Below are 17,578 nucleotides of genomic sequence, written 5' to 3'. Positions count from 1 at the left end.
ATAGACCGACATTCCTGGTGGTAGGACTTGCGCTGGGATTATGCTCCTCAGTGGCAATGAGTTTAAAAGCAACTGTGAGCGTCTTTACTGGGCACTTAACACATCATTGCGCACATCTAAAACAAATCCACACATTGCTCCGGAACCAGGCCTGTGGTTTCTGGAAGTATTTGCGGGGTTGTTGTGGAAGGAAGCTCACCTGATATCTCAGACTGAGGGACACCATCCAGACGGAATCCCTTCCCGCTGTAAAACTGCCTGATATCCGAACAACTCCGGGCTTTGCTGGTACCTTTGTCTCCGTGGGCTGGGGCCAGCAAGGAGCACAGTGCCAGAGCCGCTACGATGAATGAATCCATCCTCAGACGTGGGGATACAAGTCAAGTGCAAATCCGACCGTGTTAGATGGGGGGTCCTGGAGCAGGAGCAGGAGACTCGCGGTGTCAGGCGTGTGTGCGTAAAGTATCCACCAGCTTCCTCCTGTCTGTCCCTTCAGAGGACTCCTCACAGCGCAGGGGTCCCGGTCCGGAGAAGTGCACAGGACAGGACTTCTCTTCTCTTGTTGTTCCTCAACCCTCTCCTCCAAGAAGAACTGTGTCTTGATTACGCGCAGATCACCTCTCTCATATATCCACTGTCACACACGCCTCTCTCTCTCTCTCTCTCTCTCTCTCTCTCTCTCTCTCTCTCTCTCTCTCTCTCTCTCTCTCTCTCGGGCTCACCTAAAGAGAGGGGAGAGAGATCTGGGTTATGCGCACTCACACAGCAGGAATCACTGAAGTCATGTCATGCAAATAGCAGTGGCTGGGGCTGCCTGGTTCTGTGGCCGCACGCCTACCGGCTGGGTGACGGAGCGGAGGGATCCGGGTGGAGGAGAAGATCCGAGTGGAGGAGTGCGCACAGGCAGCTCATTCCCCAGCGCAGGGTTTCTGTGAACGGTGCCAACGCTGCCGAGAGAGAGAGAGAGAGAGAGAGAGAGAGAGAGAGAGAGAGAGAGAGAGAGAGAGAGAGAGATGAAGTAGGGAGAGAGAGGGGAGAGAGAGAGAGAAAGGAGAGATAGAGAGGGAGAGAGAGAGACATAGAGAGAGAGAGAGAATGAGAGAGGAAGGAGGGAGTGAGAGGGGAGAGAGAGAGGAAGGAGGGAGAGAGAGAGAGAGAGAGAGAGAGAGAGGAAAGAGGGATAGAGAGGGGGAGGGAGAGACATAGAGAGAGAGAGAGGGGAAGGAGGGAGAGAGAGGGGAGAGAGAGAGAGGAAGGAGGGAGAGAGAGGGGAGAGAGAGAGAGAGAGAGAGAGAGGAAGGAGGGATAGAGACGGAGAGAGAGGGGAGAGAGAGAGAGGAAGGAGGGAGAGAGAGGGAGAGAGAGAGAGAGAGAGAGAGAGAGAGAGAGAGAGAGAGAGAGGAAGGAGGGATAGAGAGGGAGAGAGGGAGAGGGAGAGAGAGAGAGAGAGAGAGAGAGAGAGAGAGAGAGGGACGCACGAGTTGTCACGCTCCTCTTGTCGTTTCCGGTTTTTATCCCCCCCCCCCCTCATCTAAATGTCATTTGCAGTCATGTTTCAGGAGACATCAGCAGGTTTTGATTTGTTGGTGCAGTTTTGGGAAACATCTGCAGCCTGTGGTTCTCTCCGGGTCGTGCGCTCAGCTGGTTTCCTCGCTGGAGTGAATGCGACAGCTTGATCTCCATCCTGCCAGGTATCACAGGTGAAGCGAGTGTACAGCACCTCTACAACACGCACACACACACACGCACGCACACTGATCACATCACTCCTCAAGGTGCAATTACGAGGCCAGCATGTCACAGCCTGCCTCGCACCCTTTCCCGGTTTACCTGTCACCTGCTGCTGAATGCCTTCATTATGTGACTTTCTGTGTACGTGTCTGGGAATAACACAAGCATGAACTATTCCTGATCCTACTCCATGCTCGACTGAATAAAGAAAACAAGCGATGAGTTTAGGGTTGCAAAATTCCGGGAATATTCAAAGTTGGAAACTTTCCATGGGAATTTACGGGAATTAACGGGAATATACGGGAATTAACGGGAATAAACGGGAATATATGGGAATATACGGGAATTAACTGGAATAAACTGTAAATGTTGTGGGTAATTTATACTAACTGTATTTACCTTGTCAAACAGACATAAATATAAACATTTTGTTTTGTCATAGGCTGATTTGAGCCCTGAGGAAACTTTGGGCACTTGACGTAATATGCTTCTACATTAAGAGATATAAATAGTTAGCCAAACAATTGGAATCGTCTGTAAACATATTTTACAATTGATGGATAAATGAATGGAAATAGGCTAGATGAACAGATGAACAATCCTCAATCAGCAAGCTAATATATTTTCCCCGCGTAATTTGTTTTTTTTCAAAATTCCCAAAATTCCCGAGCTAAACTATCCATGGAAAGTTTCCGGAAAGTTTTCGGAAATTTACCGGAAACTTTCCGCCCCTTTGCAACCCTAGATGAGTAGCATGCTTGCATTCTGTTGTCTCATATTGTCTCATTCGTACAAAAGCCCAGCACTTTTTTTAATGCTTTTTTTTCCTACATCAGGCTGCTTCCTGTATTAATCTCTAAAGGAAATTGTTTGTTCGCTATTTGGAAGTTTTTTCCCCCAAGTTTATTCATCGTTTTTATTGGGATGAATGGTTTCCGGTTCCCAGCTCGCAGATGCAGGTAGAAAATGCCTTGTGTCTCGTGGCATCAGCATATCCATAGTCTACACACAACTAATGCTCTAATAGATGAGAGAAGAAAGAGTTCACTCAGTTCTGGCTGGTTTGAACCCAGGGCCCTCTCCTTATGAAGCAACAATGGAGGTTAAAGGTCTTATGCTGTAATAAGTGAGCTGATTACAGTCTGAATGCTGAATTGACTGTGTGAGTGCAAGGTTTACACAGCCTCTCATTATATAGCATCTGTATGAACAGGCACAGTCAGAAGTTTAGGGAAGGATCGCAGTGTTACGTGTTGAGAAACCTAGATATCTGCTAGACCTGTGTTACAGCCACAAAGAGACAGTTCTCTGGCTTAAAATAAAGTCTCTTTAGTCATCTCCGTCTTCTGGGAAATTGAATCAGACCAAGGTTTGATGAGGTTTTTTTTTTTTAAAATGCCACTGCACATTTTCACAGTGACACGTGGAAAAAATCTCCTGAAATAACCAGCCGTCACGCAACGGGTCCAGACAAACGAATGTGAAGATGCAAAGAGAGAAAAAACAGAGAGACCAAATAGGAAGGAGAGAGCCGCGGCCTGCTGCAGTCTCCGAATCACTCCATTTATGAAGGCAGGGATTTTTTTTTTTTGCTGTGAATACATTAGGAAACATTACTCTATAATTAGTGTGTTCCTCTTGACTGGACGAGTCCAAACAAAAGGCTGGCTTCTCACATATCACAAACTGACAAACAGCTGCACTCGCCTTCCCATTACTGCAGCTCTGCAGGCGGGAATCACACGTCGGTTGTGCGATGTCAAGCGTCTCGCTCATTTGCAGCTTGTGTGTTTGGTCAAATGTGTCTCTACGTCCCTGCAGTCACTCTGCTGAAGTTGTGTAACCGTGCCATGCAGCAGAGGCAAAGTTGGCATGTATACGCATGTGACATTAGAGCGCTCTGCCTGTATTCATCATGTTCCCATGTGTATTTATTATGGACACTTGAGATGGACTTTCTGCTGACTGCCCCCCCCAGCACCCTGGTAAAAAGTTTGCACAATGTTTGCAGAAGCCGACGTGAGAAGAGAGCAGTAGATCCTCTCCTCAGGATTCAACATAAGCAAATGGGGGTTTTAATGACGTTTTTAACCTCTCAACAAGAAATTAGAATGAATATCTCTGGATGAAAAAGCGACGCAATGCATGTAGAAGATTCAGACTAAGATGTCAAGAGAGCTTTTGGTGTCGATGAAAAAACACATGAACTCCACAGTGCAATTTTTACATTACATCCGGCCTCTGTGTTGTTGTGAACATGTCTGAGAGAAAAAATATCCTGCTGCGTTGTTCATGTGCACATGAACAACGCAGCAGGATATTTTATATCTGAAAGGCAAGTCCGAACCCAATTCTCCAGACATCCTTCGGATCCCACGTCTTTGTAGAAAAAGTGAATCTCATCCTTCCTTTGAAGGTAAACTTGGGTAACCAATGAAAAGTTTGCAAAGAAGGGATTTTTCTACTTTTCACACTGTAGCTCTGAAATGTTCCAGCACAGAGAATTAGCCATTATACTCATGAGTACAGTTATTTGAAGAAATGAAGCAGCATTTGCATCTTGTGCGGATTATCCTGGTCACTTGTGGCTCTACTGCATTGCGGTCGCGCTGCTAGGGTTGTGTAACTGTGCCACACAGCAGATGTAAAGCACTTTCTAATTATGTGTAATACCATTGCTTCCCTGCTCTTGTTGCCAAAGGGGAATACCGGGTAAAGTTAAGCACATGTGGCCGGAGGTTAATAAGTCTGGTGGCCTCCAAGTGTGTGTCTGTGATAATATGTCTGCCTGTATATGGCTTTGTGTATGCATGACCTTTATGCGTGCGTGTGTGCGACAGGCAGTTTGTGTGTGTACTGTGAGTTTATGTGTCTGACTGTGTCCCATATGTGGCCATAGGTCGGCGTCGGGGGAAACTGATTGGGCCCTCCACTGTCTGGTATGGAGATCATGTAATTAACGCTCAGTAAAGCCACAGAACAGCCATGTTTTCTTCAGGCTGCCTCCCATTGAAGTTTTATTGGCCCTGACCATGAAAGGCCTTCTAATGAGGAGCAGGATGCTGGGGGAAGTTCAGGAGACCGGGGAGAGCGAGAAGAGGGGAGGCAGGATGGTAGCGAGGAGAGAATGGGGTGAGAGGGTGTGCAGCGGAGCAACTGTCAGTTTAGGGTACATGTGCAGTAATTATGTGGTGAGTGCTTTAGGGGCGTGATGAGGTCCTCTAGTGAAAATTACTTTGCATCCACACAGAAAAGCTGCAGATGTGAGCCCACGACTCTCGAAGCAACAACACTCCCAGTTAATTTGAAAGTAGATCCGTGGAGGAAAGTCTTTTCCCTCGAAAGGTTTTATTCGCTCGAAGAGTCGTCTTTGAGTATTGGTGCAGAGAAAAGCAGCCGGTTGAATTCAGTAGCCAATCAGGATAAGTCAACTGTAAGAAGCACCAGAGCATTACTCCACTTTGTCTTCGCATGAATTCGGTTGGACCCCAAAGGAGCCAAAGATCACTTTGTCACAACAGCAGCTCTAAGCTCTTACTGCTTTCCCTGGTCTGGTTTGTTCACTACAATGCACCTGGTGTGTGTTTCTTTGGAGAACACAGAACCAGCTTTTAAAATGGATTTGACTAACAGCAATGTTAGCCTCACTTATATGACTCATTCTGCCTTTACATAACTTACTAAAGACTATTGTATTTCTCTGCTACACGATCAGGTCATATATGAATAAATCTTATCTTATCAATAAATCATATTGTAGATTAACTCTTGTGAAATTAAACAGCCACAGTCTTTGCTTATTTCTGTACAATCAAAACTGAATCTGTATCAAACCTCTTTTTCTGCAAGCTACTTGAATGCCTTTATTGTGAAGGAGCTACAGGAAATGTTGAAGGACTGGAAAGTTGCTGAATAAAAACTGTAGACCTCTTAGTTCAAAACGAAATGAGACTGGTTTACAAAGGATTTCTGTAAACAGCGCCACAAGCCTCTCCCGCCATTACTGCTGCCGCGTTGCTGACACATGCTAGCACCATTATCTCTTTGAGAAAAGGTTTGTCACCAAAGCGCTATGAATCCTGGGATAGGTGCCAGAGTCGTCACTGCTCAGAAACGGAAGGACACATTTGAGAGTTGAGTCTTGGAAACGGGAAGGCTTAGTCGAGCCACTGTGTCGCAATCCATCTTCAAATGCAGCCCCTGGAGGATGCTGCTCTTGAATTGGGACACAGCCACGTCTATCAAATTTATTTTCTACAGTTATAGACACATACATAGTGCGAGTGAATCACAGCCTTCCCTTGAAGGTCAACTAGGGTAACGAATGAAAATGGTGCAAAGGAGGGTTTCGAAATTCTTTTATACCGTGGTGATGAAATGTAAAAGTACAGAGCGTTTTTACCCGTGAGGACAGAGTTATGAAGAAATGATTGACAAAAAGAGTAGGGTACATCCAGATCTGATAGAGGAGACACACACACACACACACACACACACACACACACACACACACACACACACATACACTAACTGATATCCTGAAGGTTTGGCCAGCGTACAGGGCCCACTCCCCGGCCTCAGCAGGGTTTCTATGTAAATATCAGTGTGCTGTTTCAACAGATGTAATCAGCCGTTCGAGGAAGATCATTGTGTCCTCTCCCTAAATCCAGTCTCATCCTGGGCTCTGGCGGATTGCATCGATTCCGCCTCTTCCCAGGATTTTTATATCAACCATTAGCCTGAGTTCAGCACATTCGACGGACTGCTGGAGTGTGTGCACATGACTCATCAGGCCTATCTCTCCCCTTCTCTCGTTCCCCAGTTCATTGTCTCTCGTCCTCTGTCCATCTCATTTCTACTTTCCCTCTTGTACGCACACACACACACACACACACACACACACACACACACACATACGCGGCTCGTTCTGTTGTCTATCCGTCCTCCTCCATGTCTCATGAGAACATACACTCATGTCATCATCCTCGGCTGTTCAAATATGCTCGTGCATAAAGCTTAAAACTTGTACTTGTTTCGACACTTGCCTTTTCTTCTCGCCTTTCCCTCTAGCCGTTCTGCAATGCTCCACATCATTCCTTGATGACATTTACCCAGTGTCTGCCTGTGCAAACAAAGCCATCAACAAACAGGAGATCTGCATATCTCAGCACCCGCATCCCCCTTCCCCATGTGCCGCAGACAGACAGATGACAGAAAAGGGAGAGTTTTTGATGGTAAGCATTAAAGAGTCGACAGATAGTGATATAGAGGGAAAAAAATTGTGAAATGGTGAAGAAACTGGGACGAGGAGGAGGAGAGGGGTGGTGAGCTTATGAGGCAAGATAAGGGGGGGAAGCGAGTTTGGTGATGGAAGGCCTCGGGTGGGTGACAGAGAAGTGAGACGGGGAAAAGAAGCAGAGGGGGATTGCACATTCAAAAGTGCCAAGAATGAAGAGAAGGGGAACAGAACAAATACGGCATTCTCAAAGCGAGAGGGGTGAAAAGAAAAAAGGGGGCTTCAAATTAAGTCAAAAACAACCGACGGCCAGCGCGGTCCGATTCCGTGGATTCTCAGGGTTGTTCTTGTGAACAGGAGCTGTCGTGGATGAGAAATGCCCCCCGTGGCGTGTTGCGTTGTGCTTTTGTGTGTCTCTGTGGGCATCCTGGCACTTTCTCCGCTCTATAATCAGAGCACATTCCACCCTTCGCTCCTCCGCGCACGCACAGACTTTTGGGTACACCTTGTAATATAATGAAATGTAAGCCACCTACTCGGAAATCGCAACAGGCTGAGTCGGATGGCACAAAATCGAATTAACGCTGAAAAATGGCAACTGAATGCAGTTATTTGTCCTCGTACAGTCACTTACGCTGTCATAAAGAAAGCGCACATCTCATTCATGTCGACTCATTAAATGAGGACTGTGCTGAATCAAGGCCTTGGCATACACAACACAATGGCAGACTGAACCCATCTGGCGGCGGCGGCTCCTCATTCCAGCATCCAATTGCTCTGTTCATTTACCTGCATGCTGTTCTCATATGAATATTTCCCCTCCACTCTTTTTCATCTGTCTTGCAGGACTTCCTGGTGCCATTAACTGTTAGCTGGGCATTCATCCGTTTATCCATATATTCATATATTCCAAGACGGATTGGTCTTCTCATTTGGTACAAAAATAACAAGTGGATAGTGTTTTTCTGAGCCTGACCCTGAGCGCGACCTTGCTATCATAACAGAAACTGAAACCCATGAACAGGCCACAAGTCTTTCTCTGAATTTCAATGCGGGCAGATGATCCAGAGTCAACTAACCTCAAGTCTCTTCAGGTTTGCATTGGTTCTATTGCAAGTGTTCATCCAGATTGGCAGCATGTTCCTCCACATCGGCCTCTGGAAACAGTGGGAGGCCACATCTCTCCGCGGTTCTCAGCCCCCTATGAGGAGTCCTTCATTATTTTCCCACTGCCACATTGGAATATCCACACATTCCTTCAACATTACCCGGCCCTCCCCTGTACGGAAGCACTTTATCACATTACTCCTCCTCACATTTCTCCAATTTGTTTCAAATGAGAAAGATTGCATTGGAAAGAGGAATGTCACGGTGCTGACTCAGTTCTATCAACGGAGACAGTAAGTAGTAAGTAACTGCTTATTGATGCCACTTTTTATTTTGTCATAAACCACCCATTTGGAAAGTTGTCCAGCTTTATCGGTGCTGGCCTGGTCGTGTCTGAAGTATTCTCCGTCGTCTTCCGTGATCAGAGTGGTGCTGCTAATGGCAATTGCCATTTATATTGATAGTTCTGTCAGCACTGCCTTCATACATATGGCCTTGTAAACCGGATGGTAAAACAAATTCAGCCTGTAAATCTGTCTGAGAAGCAGTCTGTGTTTGGATTGGTTTCAAATGAAGCTGTTATACTCTGTCTACTTTTCCTGCAGCCTCATCACTGATATAAAATCCCCCCCCCCCCCCCCCCCCACTGCAGCATGATTTATGGCAGCAAATGCAGCAAGATTGTGCTTAGCATGTACCGCTTCCACGATCAGTGTTGCATACATGCATATTTTACAACATCCCTTATTTTATATGCAGAAACCTTTTGTTGTATTTTATAAGGTCAGGAAGGGGAAAGCGCGATTATTTTTATTATATGCACATAATTTGTCATTTCCAAGCTATCTGGAAGTATCATTTGACGAGAGTCTCTCAGTCACTCAGGTTCACTGCGCATCGGGACTGTTCCATAGGCTCAGTCAAGGAAGCAGAAATGATTCGTTCATTTCCCGACTGGGTCTTCGGGTACGAGTCTTTGGAAAAATTTTCACGAGACCTGCATTGGCTCAGTAGAGGAGCGCTGGAGATGCGAGGGACGTTCACTGTCTCCCGGAGAAATGAACACTCTGTGTTTTTAGTATAGAAAGACGTGAATTATATTTGTTCACAAGTCATAATGAATGGTTTTGTTATTTTCACTTTACATTTACACTTACTTTACAGTAAAGTAAACCTCTATTAAATACAGTACAACATGACAGTTTGTATGGTTTGAAATTGTCATTTATTATCACACTGGCATTTAATTATCACGGCAAACAATTACACTGCACTTAACTTTAAGTGTTAATGTAAAGTGAAAATAACAAAACCAGTCTGTATGACTTGTGAACAAATATAATTCACGTCTTTCTATACTAAAAACACAGAGTGTTCATTTCTCCGGGAGACAATGAACGTCCCTCGCATCTCACTCACACACACACACACACACACACACACACACACACACCTGGTGTGGAAATAAATTTAAAAAAAATAAAAATAAAAAAATCCTAAAAAAAATTCAAAGTTGAAAAAGAAAGTTATGTTGAACCAGCCCACTTCCGGGTTAAATCACACCCACTTCCGGGTTAGGCCCCGCCCACTCCGAGTACGGATACGGATAATTCATATGGTTAACAGATACAGATACAGATACAGATAATGCTGTACTCGCTCATCCCCTCCAACTATCCAGAAATAAGGCCAAAAATAATAAAATGCTGCCATATTGCATATTTGGAGCCAGAGTCTGTGCAGTTGGGGTCCTGCCGATGCACACGCTCAACCAATCGTGAGTCAGTGTCGGCTATCAATCATGACGTTTTTTTGTGTTTTTATAACATGAAATCACTAATTAACACCAAAACCAAACTTAAAAATGAACAAGTGAACCATATTCAGTGCGATAAGAAATACCTAAAATGACACAAACCATGTTTGAGGAAAAAACTGTACTTTGACTTTTTTAGTTCAGTCCATGCCTCATCCACAGTATATGTAATGTATATGGAGGCTCTGGGTGTATTAAATATAGTAACACATAATTAATAGGTATATATTTCAAGTAACTTCCCACACACTTATCGTCTGGTTCTGTCAACAGCATGAAATCTGTCTTTAATGTATTCGACTACATAAACGCCTCCTATATTGATATAATGTACATAAATATATTACATATTTCTCATTATCAATCATTGTTACTGCTCTAATTGTTATATAATATATCACTTTAATTTCATAATTACTCATCCAAGGCCTTAAAAAGAAACCAGTGTACATAAAGCGAGTTGCATTGGCTAACAAGTTCACTGACCAACACATAAATCAGTAAACAAAGTAAAGAATGTTTTCAGCCACTGGCCACTTTGACCTCGACCATTCACTCCCTGACACCATTAGTCAAAGCTTAATCATCAGCGACTGAGGTAATACCGAAGAACTCACGAGAATGTCTGTGAGGAAAAATAAAATGGCACAAGAATTTTGTTGTCCCGACCGTAGTCAGGTCAAGCAGCAATGTGTAATGAGTGTCATTAATGTAATCCAAATCCTGTCTGGTATGAGCGAGGGAGAATGTGTGCTGTAAGTATGAATGCGGGTGTGTGTGGCTAACGATCTAGTGGCCTTGCAACATTGATCTCCTCTCTCTCGTTCGCTGCAGAATCGGCAGCAACAGCAGGCGTCTCTGAATCCCTAATCAGAGCCAATCAATGCTGCTCCTGTCTACCAGCACGCACATGTGGCCGACATGCTCACATGCACGCACGCTCACCGAGTATTTAGCAAGTTAACGCTCAGGCTAATATCTAATGCTGCTCCTGACAGGAATATGGGATGCATAAAAATAAAACAAAATCAGACGCCAACTAATACAATAATCATACGGGGGGATTGTGTGAATTCACTTCCAACCTGACAGAGACAGAGCGAGGGAGAGAGAGCTGGAAAGGTAGAATGGCACCCAAGGGAGCAATGGAACATTCACACCAGAGCTCATCCATCTCCGGGACATGAGGAGGGAGGCTGCCCGTAGCATGCCAAGCAGAGTGAGCCTGACAGAGAATTCAACACGAGATGCTGGCCGGCCTTGAACATGCACGCCAAGCACACACACGTACACCGACATACACACACACACTTCTCAAACTCCTCAATCATGCCTCACACCACACGCACCAGTGCAGAGCCCACCGCTCTAATTGGAATGGGGGCTCATGCTAGTGGGACCACATTTCTCTCAGGCCGGCCATTGTCATGCGGCAACGTAGTTAATCTGTATTCCCAACAGCAAGACTTCCACGGTGAGTAATGTTCCGACCTCATGTGCGGCGCCTTATTAAGACACAATACTTTCTAATCACAGCTCCTCCTCGCCAAGGACTTCCGTTCCCTTTCTTTTTCAGTACATGCGTGATTGTCCGTGAACTGTCATGTGCTATGAAAACCTCAAGTGTCTGTTTGTTGGATGGAAATTCCAAATAGATTTCCGTGCAACTATGTTAAAGGATAAATTCATCTTTTATATTATGGGACCACTTCAGTTTTTTCTTTGGCTTCTCTGCGTGTCTTTTCTTGTATTAAAAGACCTAGAAAATTTTGTATAGGATGGTTCAGCCTTGGCCATTCTGGGACACAACTGTGTAGGCCGATATCGTTAAAATAATTGAAACAAATTAAACCTCAATGCACTTTTTTTGTGACAGGCAAACTATATATAATGCACAGTTTTAGACACAGCTTGCGACTACAGTTTATTATTGGTACAGCTGACAGAGCACAGCCCTGTGAGCTTTTTTTGGTATGTGCAGGTGAAAAGATGTTAAGGCATCGTTTTAAAAACTGGGCCTGACTTAATGCATTGCTTGTGCTAATTTTGTACCTCTAAAAGTTATAGATATAGGGCATATAAAACATTTTCTTTCTTTGTTTAAGATTCTTTCTGTTTAATCTCCCATCTGCCTGTGAACATGATGCTTGCTGACGTCCTACTAGGGAGTAGTGGGCAGGGACATCCAGAAAACTTCTCAGGTCTCCTTATGGAGCTTTTAGAAAGTTGTCCAACCCACTGTCCAGTCCTGTGGCGTGTGTGGGGGGGGGGTCGTTCATGTCAATCCTATTTTTCTTTCATGAAAGGCAGAAAAAGTTGCCACTCTCATGGGATCTGAGCTCAATGTCAGCTCTGCATTATCGCGTTTGTTTTCAGGGATGTTCAGAGGAAGACGTCAGCTGAGCGTCTCATATGACTTGTATGTTTTTGCACAATCAGAAACTTGGTGCGTATAAAGAAATTGTTGGTACCTCTAAAGATTTTGTACATGCACATCAAGCTCCTTCGACACTGTTCTAAACCTTCTAAAATGTTGGTTTTGTCTGCAATGGGAATGGATACAATCGCCATTCACTCCCTGGTCAAATGACTCTGCAGTAGACACGTGTTTTAATTCGCTGCAGCTCCGATCAGCATTGATGGAAACAAGAGACCTTGGCTGAATGTGCTACTTTGGCAAGACATTGATGTAAGAGAGGTTCTCAGTTTTTGGGTACAACTGTCTCATGTTGAATATGAACAGACACAAACTCCTCAAATGGTAACGGGAAAAGAGTCAATCGCCTTTTTACTCACTTAAAATCTCTCAATTCAGTGTAAGAGCGGTATTTGTTTATATTGCCTCATAACAGTCAGACAGAAAATGGTCCTAACCTCCCAGGCACTACCAGGAAAAGAACCCCTCCAAACTCTTCTTTACTTGTTGTCTGCGGCGCCTTATTAAGACAGAATACTTTGTAATGACAGCTCCTCCTCACCAAGGGTGCGGTTCCCTTTTCTTTTTCAGTACATGCGTGATTGTCCATGAACTGTCATGTTCTATGACAACCTCAAGTGTCTGTTTGTTGGATGGAAATTCAAATAGATTTCCGTGAAAAGCTCAACTTAAATTGATCGCCTTTTTACTCACTTAAAATCGCTCACTTCATTGTAAGAGCGGTATTTGTTTATATTGCCTCATAACAGTCGGACAGAAAATGGTCCTAACCTCACAGACACTACCAGGAAAAGAACCCCTCCAAACTCTTGTTTACTTGTTGTCCGCCAGCAACACATTGCATGATGGGAAACAGAAATGGCAAGTGAGGCTAATCCGTAAAAAGGAAGAAATCAAGCTCAAGCTCCCGTGCTGCTGTTGCTGAGCTGATCTCTGCCGGGGCTTCTGAGACTCTTGATGGTCTGTCATGTCGAAAATGTGTTTAATTGGACTCAATTAGTCGGCTCAAGAGCTCATTGAGCATAATGCTAATTGGCCGGTGGAGCAGGGTGACAGATGGAGAATTGGCAGTGACAGCTTGTGTTGGCCCGTCGCGAGGAGAGAGGGAGCTCTGAACTGAGGCGAATGGATACAGCAGAGGGCTGAAACTCCAGAAGGAGAGCTGTGGTTAACAGGAGCCGCAGGCCCCCCCCCCCCCCCCCCCCCCTGTGTTTCCCCTCTGCCTCACCCGATTGTTCATCTCTGAAAAGCTATTTCCAGTGTCCCCCCCTCCCCACCTTCCTTTGCTCCCTCCTCTGGTTCAAACTTGTCACTCTGATCCCCCTGGCTGAAAAGGTAAGACAATCTGCTGTGGGGGGTGCTCCGCTGATGTCACCCTGTTACTGCACTGCATCAGGCCAAACTTCGGGGGGCGTCTGCTCGAGAATGCACTTATGCATCTTAAGGTTCTGTCCAAGCTGGGCGCCGCAGCTGTGCTCCCTCTCTGAATGTGTGAATTAGTGACTTAGATCCACTCCTGACTCTCAGGCAAGAAGAGACCTCGGTGTGTGCGAGGACTTGCAAGCGTTGACTTGGCCAAGCCAGTGGGACAGAAGCGCTGATGTGTGCTCCCATTTAAAATAGCCCAGACAGACAGCTGAGCAGCTGTGACCTCAGGTCCCTCGAACTCTCAGTTGCACTCACTGACCACACTGCTCTTTGCACCGTGTGTGTGTGTGCGTCTGTACCCACTGTGTCATGCACTGAATCATCCACGCCAATTTTCAAGACATTAAAACTGTCTTTGCGAGGCTAAGAAATAGCAGTTGATTTGTCAGACTAATTGCTCTGTCTCAGTGTCTGGGTTAGCCACCCATTATTGCCCGTATTTTAAAATCCTGCATGGCTTTTCTGTGTCTGTCAGCGGAGGTTATTATAGGACAACAGACGGCTTCGGGTTTTTACCAGGCAGGGACAATGCAGTCCAATTACAGCTTAGGCAAAGAGCAGGCACGGTATCCGTGGACCGGGCACTTGCTCTGCTCTCATCCGCACCTACAGACAGACTCTCAGTTTCACAGCGACACGCACGAACTCCACTCCAAGGATCAAATAGTCAGCCTTTCTGCAATTGGACGTACACGACTATGGGACAGGGTGTGTCAGTGAGATCATCTGTGTGCCTTTGTGATGATTTGTGTTTATAACAGTGTACGTGTGTGTGTGTGTGTGTGTGTGTGTGCAAGAGAGAGAGAGAAGGAGCTTGTGGACACAGTGTGCTTTAGCCAGGAAAGTTCTATTAGTTAATGTGCTCCCATGCTGATGGTTAAAACAGCGGGAGGTGTGGTGAGACTTGGAGGGCCACTGTCGCCTGATTCGCTGCCATCGAAAGCTTTCATAATCACTGCGGAGGAAAAATAGACATCGAATATGACTTCAAAACATTTTTGCTGCTGTCCCATTGTCTGTTTTTGTGACTCCTGCGTCTGACATAATGCGTAAAACACTGCAAGCTGTGACAAGCAGTGCTGCTGTGCATCGCAGCTGACAGCACAGACAAACTCAGGGCGATTATAGCTGATGAACAGGCAAAGTTTCCCCTTCAGGAGCAGCCAACGGGGTCGGCCGCACGTCAGCTGAGTGAGCAAACTGTCACCGGCGACGCCGCTTTTCATAGTCACCGACTGTCTGCCCCAGTCCTCTCCAGCACGGAGCCTATTCGCGGCCTCTCTATTCCTGGTGCAAACACACAGACAGATATGTTTAGCAAGAGGCTTAATGGATGCAAATAAGGAAGGCCAGAATGAGATGGTGCCCCCTGCCTACGCCCACCAGCAACAAGTATGGTCAATGAAACATGTTTTGTTTTTTTAAAGGGACACGAAGCAGGTCAGTGAAGTGTAATTATGTTATTCATTCTTCTTGGTTTGAAGTTTGACTTGAATATGCTCACTTATAGAGTTACTGTGGCTCAGCATTAAGACTGAAATCACGAGGAAACAGCTAGACTGACTCACACCCGGGTTCAATGTCTATTATCACCTCCAAAGCTCACAAATGAACACCTCTTGATTGTTTTATTCACTGATTTCCAAACCAGGGGTCCCCCGGTGGGGTTGCAAGATAGAAGGAGGGTGAAGCTCGCCAATGATCAGATAAACTAAAAAGAAATTCAATACTCAACCTTCTGATTTGTTTGGTCCCACATGACCACATGAGCTGATTATGATGGATTAGCAACAGCCCCAGTTGCAGCAGGTCAATTTACAGCACCACAGGAAACATTGCAATATGTGGATGTAGGTGATGTTTTTCCTCAACTGGCTCAAATCAATATCCAAACACCTCTTGTGATCTTGGTTTTGTTGAGGGCTGATAAGTTCTGGAACTACTGGTTTAATTCATGCAAAATTTACATTTTGAGAATGAGAGGAGGCTTATTTACTGCTCCTATTTCTTTGCTGGTTGCTGTCTACATCCAGGAGTCTTAGATTTCAAATGAGACAAGGATATTTTGTTCCCAGTCTTTATGCGAAAGTAAGCTCATTGCTCCAGCCTGTGAATTAAATCAATGTCAAACTTTAACTGCTCATTAAGCATCAGTGGATTTGTCATGTGTGGCCACCTCATCGTTAAAGCTTTGTTTGTACTGTCGAGGTAGATGTGTGTGATATCAAAATAAAAAAAGTGTTTCGGTGCTTACTCGCCCACGCAGGCGTTTTAACATGTTATGGCTGATTTAACTTGAAGTCAGGTGAAAGTCGGGTGATTCTAGGCTGGGATTTAGATAATTAACAAAAGTGTAGGAGAATGAGGGAAATGTCAATCAAATGTGGTCTGCACAGGCCCACACAAACCTAAGAGGAGAATTATTCAGGACTAATGAGAGTTAAAGGCCTGTGTGGGTGTGCCACGTGTGAGTAGAGCTGTCAATAAACACGTACTCTGGAAGAAATCAGTTGTTTGTGAGTGTCCGTTGTGGCGGATTTACTATTTAAGGAGAGGCTGTTGAGACGAGCACAAAAAAGCAGAGCACCTTTAATAGAGCCCAACTGCACTGTATCATACTGATACAAAAGAGAGGAAATGAGACACAAAACAAATGATAAGTGACTTAAAATATGTACATTTATACACATGCGAGGGTATAGGGCTGTAAGTGACCTGTGGGTGCAATGAACGCCAGTCTGGAACAAAAACCAACATGGAGAAAATTATAGGAACTAAACAAACGTGGTTACAGAACATGAAATGTGACACATTTAAACTGCAGAGACCTTACGCTGTGAAGGTAGTAATCATCATTCCTCATTAAGCGCAGGCCTTTAATAGACATTTGTATATGTTTGCGTGTGGTTAAGCGGGTCATCCTTTTTGAACACATATAGGCAGAGTTAAAGGTGAATCTCTTGTCAGTAGAGACAGGACAAGTTGTCTAGAATAAAGTGTAGTTAATGGAAGAGGTATATCACTGCTCCTAGACCCATGTCAAGCTTAAAGTGTGGAGCCCGTAGCTTAGATACTGTATCTGTGCAGGGCTTAGTCAGCTTTAATATTGCATCTGCATAGCAATGACCATACATTCATCATCCTCACTCACACTGCTGTACCATATCTGTGCATAGAAAATCCTCATCTACACAAGCAACGAACCTGGTATACAGAGGAAGCCATTGTACAAGTCACACAGGTTTTTTTCCCCCAATTTGTTCCATCGTCACAAGGGATTGCTTAAAACAAGTGATCATTTGCCCTTTAATTGTTGGGATTCCACGGATTGGTCAGCAGGCATTTGGGCTTTTTTGGGCTTCCTTTAGTGATTATCCCTCAAGGGTCCACCGGAAAACTCCACACTTGCAAATTCTTTTTTGTTTTTCCACGTGCCAAAATCACTCTATACTTCACTAGCACCGACTAAAGTGTCTCTATGCTACACATGACACAAGCTCGATTGAAAAAAAAAAGGTTTTATAATCCAACCCCCAGTCCCTGACGTAAGCAGTTCTTTCTTCTAGTGGAGCAAAATGTTGGTGCCAGAGTGGAACCAAGAGACAGTTCTTTGATGGTCAAAACACAAAGAACTGGTTTGAGGCAGGAACTGGCTCCGTCCCAGCCCTGAACCCAGAGCCCCCTTTACTGGAAGATGCCATGCTGCCCCGATAGTCAAGAAGAATCCACAACAGGACACATTACACAATAAAATCCTTGAAGGACTTGTACAATGGCTGCCACTGAATTACATCAAACAATAGATGCACCCAATAATGTAAAA

At 44.9% G+C, this 17,578-nt stretch overlaps 1 protein-coding gene across 1 annotated transcript in view; it reads right to left on the bottom strand.

The window, feature by feature from the left end:
• gpc1b (glypican 1b) overlaps positions 1-630 on the bottom strand; it is a 78,692-nt gene extending 78,062 nt beyond the window's left edge. The window contains exon 1 of the mRNA XM_061084978.1: positions 200-630. Within this exon, the coding sequence (XP_060940961.1) occupies positions 200-359 (160 nt within the window). The 5' untranslated portion in view covers positions 360-630. The remainder of the gene's footprint in view (positions 1-199) is intronic.
• Between the last annotated feature and the right edge of the window lie 16,948 nt (positions 631-17,578).

Source organism: Limanda limanda, chromosome 13 (assembly GCF_963576545.1).
Source record: "Limanda limanda chromosome 13, fLimLim1.1, whole genome shotgun sequence".
NCBI lineage: Eukaryota > Metazoa > Chordata > Actinopteri > Pleuronectiformes > Pleuronectidae > Limanda > Limanda limanda.
Note: the sequence above shows the minus strand (reverse complement) of the source record. Positions and strands in the feature narration are given on the sequence as shown.